Source organism: Lolium rigidum, chromosome 2 (genome assembly GCF_022539505.1).
Source record: "Lolium rigidum isolate FL_2022 chromosome 2, APGP_CSIRO_Lrig_0.1, whole genome shotgun sequence".
NCBI classification, from domain to species: Eukaryota; Viridiplantae; Streptophyta; class Magnoliopsida; order Poales; family Poaceae; genus Lolium; species Lolium rigidum.
Genome location: NC_061509.1, coordinates 109,535,505 through 109,544,854, shown reverse-complemented (window position 1 = coordinate 109,544,854; position 9,350 = coordinate 109,535,505). Strand labels below are relative to the sequence as shown.

Below are 9,350 nucleotides of genomic sequence, written 5' to 3'. Positions count from 1 at the left end.
CAGACGGGAATACTCTTTGCTCCGTAGCGAAGCACGGGCGTTGTCCTATATATAATCTTTAATTTTCTTTCCATTTTAGGTTTAGTAGATGCAAATTTGTAACATGCAAGTTTTAGCAAAATTAGGTAATTTTCGTTGCACTGAAATACAAGGAAATAATAAACAATAGAATACTAATATAAAACTAAACCTAATATACCACAAAGGCCTACCTACTGGCCTCGACAAGGACTTCACTGGCTTAATTGTCATCTTCATCGATGGGTCGTTCATTGACAATTGCTTGTTGTGCCGCAGTGAATGTCTCTATCGAGATCCTAAATGTGACCATCAGAAACAACATCGTGTTTAGCGACCATATAGTGAGGCCGGGTAGTTGACGAAAACGATGTTCGATCACAAGCGCAGTAAGCGCTACGACCACTTCGTTGACCCCAGAGAGATGGATGCGGCTATTGTCGATATGAAGAATAGCTACACAACAACGCTCAAACATATTATTAGCTCAATTTATCCGGCGACCGTCATCCGTTGCAATGCTTTTTTTTCCCGGTGCATCGCACGGGCACCTTTGCTAGTAGTAAATAATAGTAAAGATTACTAAGCTTTAAAATTCAGGATTTATTAGGCGGCTCCATGGGCCAGCCCACATGAATCAAACATTTTGTGTGATTGGGGAAAACATGTGCCATCGTTGTTGTATTGCAGAAGCGTCAATCTCATCAATATCTGTTCACTTTGGAACAAGGTATTACAATATGGTATCCATCTAATAAGAAATTGTAATGTCCCTCTCAGCCGTGCATATACGAGTCACATGTCCACAATTTGCTCACCTGACTGGCCAAAGTAGAGCAATCGAGTAGCTGGTTGGTTAATCGCTGGGTTAATTAGGCATTGAATACTTAATTGGCACTCAGTGTTAGTCTATACGCGAAACGCACCAGATTACCTGAACCACAGGTTTAACCAAAGACCATTTGTCCTGTAATGCAACAAATTAGCACCAGAAAGTTATCTCCTTTTTGGTCTACTAGTAAAGGTGCACGTGCCGACGCACGTATTATATAATAAAAAAAATATTATATTAATCTTATTTTTTAGTTAGTTGTTTTTATCAAGCCACTTAAAAGTCATTCTAAATCATCAAATGTTTACCAAACATTTTTGTGAAAGTCAGACGGTATAGAAAAATTGCTCATGCCTTGCAACAAAAAAATTTCGCACAAAAAAAAATAAATTTTACTTTTATGTATTTTTTACCTTCTCACAACATGGCTTTCTTGTCCCTCATCCCGAGGTGAGCGCGCATACACCATTTGCTAGGTCACATATTACAAAACATATATTATTGGAAACCAAAATGTGGTGTTCGATGTGCATGGACCATATGACTACACAACTAAGGTCAACAAATCGGCTTATCATCCGCCCATCAAGAAAAAGTTGGCTTATCATCCCCCCCTCATGTTATGATGAGCAGTACATCTGGACATGCCGTTTTGGTTCATGGGACTAAATGCATCCATTACAAAAAAATATTTTAATGCATTCCAAATTGTTAGAAAATATGGAAAAATCCAGTATTTCGTACGATTTTTTTGGGAAAAGGAAAATTTCTGTTTCATGCATAAAAAGACAAATAAAGTTCCCTGAAAAGCTATATCCGAGCACAAGAATCTGTCTTTTTTACACATGCCACAAAAAATGTCTTTTTCAGGGCAAAACTTTGTGTTGGAACCTAAGATGTCTAGAGACACACCCAGAAATTTTTGTCAGAATTTTTATACATTTTGAAATATGTTTTTAAGCAATGGGTTTATCTACATCCATGAGCCAACTTGTATTTCCCAGTATATCTAGTGCTTCATACTCTCCTTTGAAAAATACAAAGAAATATGACTCATTTCATTCTCTTTGATTCAAACTAAAAGCATGTGGCAGTAAAACACCATCAGTTATATCTTTTCCCTGAAGGCAAACATCCCCAAAAATAACGTGGAGGAAAAAATGACCTACTATATCTTTATTGTCAGGAAAATGCATTTATAATTTAAGGTTTTCAAAAGGTAAACAATTTTAGCAGTAACATTGGTACTGCCAAGCTATTTTTGCATTTTCAGGCCATGTAAAATATATCTGCTAATATATGACTGGTAGGCTAGGCTGCGATTCTCACATATCATATTTCGGAATATATGTTTTTTATGACCTGAGGTATTGTCCTTCAAACCAGACATACATTTTTACTTTCCAACCTTGGTGCAGGAGATATGCCAATTCCTTGCTTTCCAACATAAGAAGTTGTAACTTCATCTAGTGCATATGCATAGTCTACATCTATGTTGTTGAACCAGCAATCAAGTTTTGATTTTTTTTACCTCCTTAGACTTTCCCATAGTGACCATTTTGTGAAGAAAAGAATCAGGGCCTACATGGTAAGACACGGAGAGGAAGAACAATAAACTTCACATGGACAAAAGAAGTCGGAAATTACCAGTGAGATTTGACTACAACTACAATGTCAGTAAATGACATCCATTGGTCAATATACATGTGGATAACCATGGCAATGTACATCCAAACTATTAAGTCTAGCATAATACTACTGCAGGACAGTGGCATTACCTATACCGCAGCATCACATGTGTGCTTCCCAGTCAGACAGATGCACTCAATAATGGATTATCATAAAAGGATTCCTCAGTCCTCAGTCGTGTTCTTCCCTTGCTCCCTGGCATGGAAGCATATCTCTTCCTTGGAGCGCCTTGTCAAGAAACAAAGATGGAAACTTAGTACAATAAAGAAATTGTAGAACAAAAGTAACATGCATGTGATTATGTGAAATTCTCGTATATCAAATCAAATCATATTTATTTATGAATTTCAGTAATAAGACTAACACAAATCATAGTTAAAGATTTAGCTTACTGAGAGAATGTCCATTACCTTTCCAAGGTCCTCAACTGGATCTGAGAAACGCAAAGCTTTGTACAAACATCAACATCTTAGTTTCTAGATATCATTTGGAAAACCATTGTTTGCAAGCTGCAAATCAGATTTCTGGATGTGAACTACCTGCAGAAGATAATTTGAAGTTGATTAGGTGAAATAAAAGTAATGAGCTTCCGACTCTAGCTTCAGAGAAAAGTAATAATTCTAAAATTACTGAGACAATTTTTCTATGTTTGTGTTGCTAAAAAAGAATATGTATCAAATTGAGTATCTCTAATGAAAATCCCATGTCAAGGGACAATAAAGTTGGTAAGTGAAGAAAAACATAAGAGCATCATAGTGGCATTATCAATGGACCTTTTTCTGTTAGATTCCTTGGAAACACTACGAACATGCATTATATAAAAATAATTTAAATGACTGATAACAGCGTCATAGTGGCATTGTCAACTCCAAAGCCTGAAAGGAGTGGCACGTTCTCAGCCTGAATTTGTGGAGGCCCTTTCCAAGCCTATAGTCCGAATTTGTGGGGACCCTTGGCAAGCATACAGTGTGAATTTATGGAGGCCCTTTGCAAGTCTACAGTCAGCGCATGTCCCTTCCAATTAAACCAGGATTGCAGAACAAAAAGATAGCAAGAAGCAAATGCCTGAAATATCAGAACCTGCTGTATCTCAGTTATGGAAGAATTTGCAGTATTCCAATTGAGACAATTATCATTGGAAAAAAAACATATGGGCGAGCTCTGCACTGACGGCGGCCGCATCATCGATGCGGAGCAATGGCTGCCTGGGATTTTGTCCCACCGCATGGGGCAACGGCGGAGGTTCTTGCATCATCAACGCAGAGAACAGAGGCAGGTGATTTTGAATCCATGGCGCGGGGAACAAACACAGCGGAGGCGATGTTCCTCGCGTAATGGGCTATTTAGGGCAGGGCGGAGCTGGTGATGGTCAGTCGCGTGGTGGCCTGCAGTGCGGCGACGGCGGCGATGGTCGCCCATGGGCGGCGTGCAGCACGGCGGCGGCATAGGGCAGGGCTAGGGGAGATTGCGGTTGCGGGATTGATTGTGTTCGAAAAAGAAAAAATAGGGGGCAGCGTGAGTGGGTTAGTGGGCCAAACCGCGACCTGTTGTCTGCGCGGACTGATGAGCCGTCAAACACGGACTAATTTTGGACCGCTGGATTTGGTGATTGTACGGTCAAGGGATAGAGATCAGGTGACATGCACCTTTTGCATGTCACACGGTGACATGCGGCCTAAATCCAAATTTAAATATTGCGAAAAAATTTGAAAAAAATCATGCATGTTCACAGCACATATTAACGCGACCCCTAAAAATTTCAGATCAAAATTCGAAACATACATCGAGAAACAAAAAAGAGAAACTCGGATGTGAATAGTCTACAGAGAAACTCAGATTTGAATTCGAGAACTATTCATGACAGATTTCTCTTTTTTGCTTCTCGATGTGTGTTTCGAATTTTGATCAGAAATTTTTAGGGGTTATCTTAATATGTGCTGTGAACATGCATGATTTTTTTCAGATTTTTTCGCAATGTTTAAATTTGGATTTAGACCTGATCTCTATCCACGGTCAAGATGGTCCGGATCAGCCTCTCTCGTTCTTTTTATAGTAGTGGTGATGATGCAACAGTTCGTGTCCACGCGCGCTGGTATTCCGCAAACTAGGAAAAGGGGCCAAAAATCACACTGCGGTGCATTAGATACAAGCTTAATTACAGAGTGATCTGGTGAGCTTCTTCGCTGATCACCAATGCACAAGGCGATGTTAAGGAGTACAAAGAAGGATTGCAGTTTACAAGCCATGGCACGGAAACATTCTTCAAAATCGAGCACGAAACTGAATGGCAGGCTAACCCAGCAGACAGACAGTTGCAACTTGCAAGCAGCAGCTAGCCTGATCTGAGAACACTATTTCAGGCCTGATGCTGACTGCGACAGCTACCGGCCGGCGTACGCATGCTATACCTGACTCTCCAGGTCTGGGTCCCGTCCGGCGGGCTGACCCGTTGCCTTGGCCGGCGCCGGCACCGGAGTCGGGAGCGCAGGACGCGCGCGGCAGACGGGGCAGGTGGCGTGCGTGCATAGCCAGACGTCGACACACCCGACGTGGAACGCGTGCCTGCACCCCGGCAGCGCGCGCACGGCGTCGCCGTCCTGCATGGCGCCCAGGCACACCGGGCACTCCTGCTGCCCCGCCGACGCCTCCTCCGCCTTGAACCTGAACACCGGCGCCATGGCCGCCAGCGCCGCCTTGTCGAGCCCTCCTCCGCCGCCTCTCTTCCCCGCCGCAGCGCCGGACCCCGTCGTCCGGTGCACGCCGTCCCGCCCGCCGCTCCACCGCACGTACAGGTAGTTGAGGTACAGGATCACCCCGTACAGCGCCAGGCACACCGCCGTGAACGCCGCCACGAGCTCCAGCGTCCCGCCGGAGCTGCAGCACCCTCCGCCTCCGCTCCCGTGCGGCTGCGACGCCGCCGTCGACATGCCGATCGGCCGGTCGAGATGGATGCTCACTCAAGGGCCAAGGCAGGGCAGTGGTGGCAGAGTGTGAGTGGCGTGCGGGTCTCGCCAAGCTCAGCACTCTCTGTGGGCTGGTGCGGGCGGGGCCGCGTGGGCGACGATGGTTTTGGTGGTGCCAAATTCTATCGGCCGATGGTGCTGCCTCCTGGTGGAAGCCTCGGATTCGTGGTGGGGAATGGCCGGCCGGGCTGCTTTGCGTTGCTTTGCTTTGTATAGGCGCACAAGAGATTATCTCTTTTTTTTTACAAAATAGAACAAAAGTGATTAGTGATAATTAACCAACTGATGGTTTCGTGCGCTGACAGATAGGTGTGCTTTTCTTTCCACAAATGGCGCGGTTGGGTTGGAAACGAGCTGCACAAACTTCGGGTCTGGTAAGATTGGAGTGTGAGCAGGGCAGTGTGAGTGTGGCACGGGCCTACATGATTTGGATGGATAGCACAATTCAGTGGGCTCCATAGCTGTAACTTAAATACAGTTAATCAGGAAATAAATTCGTTGTTATCGCAAAATTGACAAGACACAAACGGCCGGGATACATGTTTCACGTGGTGTTTTGACGGATGTAAACGGTACATATAATTTTTGCTCTGAATTCGCATGTGCATCTATTTTCGGGATATGGCATGTAATTTTAGAAATCCACTAGATATGGATGCGGATAAGATATTCGATAAAGTAGTAACCCATATGGTATTAATAATATCTGATAGACATGGCTTATCCAAAAAAAATCATAATATCCGAGATCGTCAAAGAGGATTATCCAGCAAAGTTAACCCAACTTCAAATATACAATTATTCCATCGCCCCAACCATGCATGCTACCCTCTGCTCGTCTGCCAATTATGAGTATTATACATTTGCACTATTATTATTTCTTATTGCAAAGTGTCATATATTTTAAATTAAAAATAAACTTCTATATATTATGCGTGTAACACCCTCTCGGTCACGTATTTTACATTAAAATCAAACTTGCAACTTTGGATACAGTCTAGTGTAACACTCTCTATTTTACATTAGAAAAAACCTTCTATATATTATGTTTGTATTTGTTCAGTTATCCTATTTGGACCCGAGTTCGCTCCGAATCCGCCGCATATCCACAATTCGATATAATCTGTATTTCAATCCTTGAATCCGCACCAACCACTACCCGGTCCGATCGGATCCACCAAAAGATATGGCAGAGGACATGGTTATATCCAACCGTTTACACTCCTAGGTATTCTCTTGGTTGTTCAGGTTGAGGTTCCTTAGTTTTTTTGAAGGGAAAATTCTCGATCCCTACATCGACCGATGCATATAGCCTTTATTATTGCACTAATAAAATAGTTCACGTAAAAGTACAGCTCATGAATCACATAAGGTTGAGACATGTATCAATCATCTAACAAAGCTAATAACATGAAGCAACGATGCATCAACAAGATATCCTATTATCAAAATGTTACCCACACCGGCTAAATCTTATGCTACTGTTTCTAAATAGTTGCATCCAGTAGACATGGTATCTATGCGCTCCACCGGTTGGAGAAAGGACCGCATACTAATCCAATACCTTCCTAACTGAATAACCTGCAAAAAAAGGAATTAATATTTCGTAAACACAAAATCATTTCTTATATTCTATATATCCCATAGTAAAGTGTGAACCTCCACTTGAATGTGGACTATATCGAGGTTATGGATTCCATTTGAACAATTCACAAATAAATTTGTGATCTTGTTTGGGGTTGAAAGGTTAAATGCCATACACACTATACTCCATATAAACTTTGCAACATGGCAGATATAAACAAGTGTTGCATTGTTTCCTCTTTGTCACGAAAACATAACTTTTTACTACCCTGCCAATTAAGCTTGCCAAGTTGTCATTGGTTTAGAGCACTTTTTGGTGAAGATACCACATGAAGATTCTAAGTTTCAGTTAAACTTTCATTTTCCAATATACTTACAAAGGTACCTAGTATATATGAACATTCAGAAAGTCTAGATACATCGATTTCGCCGAAAAGGATCTATATGCTATTAAACCCCCATCTAAAAGTGTCTCTGGTCGAATTGCAGTTAACTCAGCATCCATTAACCATCAAACTAAATGTAGCCATCTCAACCATTTGTTCTCATATGGTGTTCTTCTAAAAGTTATATTGAGAGAATTTATGATGTAACATGTTACAATAAAACTTCTATTGATTGTACAATGTTGTATATAGTTGGATATTGATGAGAGAGAGGTGAATCCCCTAACCGAGTCTCCTCTTGGAATCTCGTGTCCTAACCATTGCCTATTTAAAAAGACCCCTTAGAAAAGGAATCCTCCCGAACTCTCATTAAGCCTTTTCGAAATGTAGAATTAATTGGATTTTCTTGTACTTGAGATAATGTTTTTGAGTGAAGGTATGTATTATGTAGTTGTTCTTACCACATTCTTTCCCCATTTCAAAGTTTAAACAATCACTTGGTGAGTGAACTTTTTTTATCTCACAAACCTCTATTCCTAAGACGCCTTGATCCTTTGGTCCACAAATGCTTTCCACTTAGTTAAAATATATCTCCTTTGTGCATGTCATTCCGGCAACAGAACCATGATCCAAAAAAAAAGTAACCTCTTTCGTATCCCTTTAGGTATTTCCAAGAAGGATAATGTGAACATTGGCAAGCTAGCCAACTCTGAGTTACCTAGAACCATACAATGTCTATACGATATAATTTGCTCATCGAACCTGCCAAATTTTCCACCAAATGATCTTCAACATGTTTTCATTCTCCATTGTTTATTTATTTAAATAAATTGGAATTCCTAAGTATCTAATCAGGGAGTGATCTATATTCAGAACTGAATTATTTCTTGTATTGATCTTCCACTATTTTTTAATAATTCGCATATGTGAAAATTAATCTATAAACCAAAAAAATCTCAAAAATCCAAAAATACTTTAATATTTAAAGATTTCTCAAAATTGTGTTCCATGAAAATAATTGTGTCATCATATCTACTCTCTCCGGTAGATGAGGGGTGAGCCCATCGACTTGACCATCTTCTTTTGCTCTAGAAATTAAGATTGCCATCATATATGAGATCAAATCAAACAAAATTGCAAATAGAGGGTCTGCTTGTCTCCATACTTTTTTAGTTTGAAAATAATGACCGATGACATCATTAACTCGTATTCCCACACTTACTTTGTGCACGAAATGGTGAGTCCAATTACACCATTTAGGGCCAAAACCATTCATGTGCGTAATGTTTGTTGATGGCTATTTTGCCTTGGCATATGATTTTTCAGAATCAATTTTAAGTAGAACCACATCCATCTTATTCCTATGAAGTTTGTTGATAGTTTCGTGGAGGACCACAAACCCTTAAAGGTTGTGGCGTTCAAACATAAAAATTAAAATATCACATCACGAGACAAATGGTCTGTATTTCTAAATTTGGGTTGGTGCTTTTTATTGGATTGAATTATTGTATCGCAAAAATTCAGGTGAAACAAGGACAGCTCTCCTTGCTGTTTTTTCTTGAACATAGCCATTAAGTCACCATTTATATTTTTTAAAAATGATTAAATTCAGGAAGGAACCCACATGGTTTTGGTGCTTTATTTATTTACATTTGTATTATGTTGTCATACACTTCCTTCTTAGTTAAGTCGGTCGTGAGAACAACATTCTCTTTCATAGAGAGTTGTGATATTTCATGGATTTTCAGTTTCTACCACAATGAAATTGTTTGGAACGGTGCACCAAATAAGCATTTGAAATATTCATTGATGTATACCTTTATATTCTCTTGTCCCACAATTGTACCTTCATCATGTTGAAGTTGAAACTTCTTCTTT

The 9,350-nt window shown here is 40.6% G+C and overlaps 1 protein-coding gene and 1 long non-coding RNA gene across 2 annotated transcripts; both read right to left on the bottom strand.

The window, feature by feature from the left end:
* Positions 1–2,196: 2,196 nt before the first annotated feature.
* On the bottom strand, positions 2,197–3,199 carry LOC124687081. The gene is made up of 4 exons (XR_006998077.1): positions 2,950–3,199; positions 2,629–2,767; positions 2,382–2,431; positions 2,197–2,225 (listed from the first exon to the last, which is right to left on the bottom strand). It is a non-coding gene; the product is annotated as an uncharacterized LOC124687081 (long non-coding RNA).
* Positions 3,200–4,653: 1,454 nt separating this feature from the next.
* On the bottom strand, positions 4,654–5,675 carry LOC124687080 (E3 ubiquitin-protein ligase EL5-like). The gene has a single exon (XM_047220929.1). It carries the CDS (start codon positions 5,464–5,466, stop codon positions 4,942–4,944), a length of 525 nt encoding a protein of 174 aa, XP_047076885.1. The 5' UTR covers positions 5,467–5,675; the 3' UTR covers positions 4,654–4,941.
* Between the last annotated feature and the right edge of the window lie 3,675 nt (positions 5,676–9,350).

What these genes read in the sequence shown, in the direction of transcription:
- LOC124687080 (XM_047220929.1), bottom strand. Translation starts at nt 5,466, where the DNA reads ATGTCGACGGCGGCGTCGCAGCCGCACGGGAGCGGAGGCGGAGGGTGC.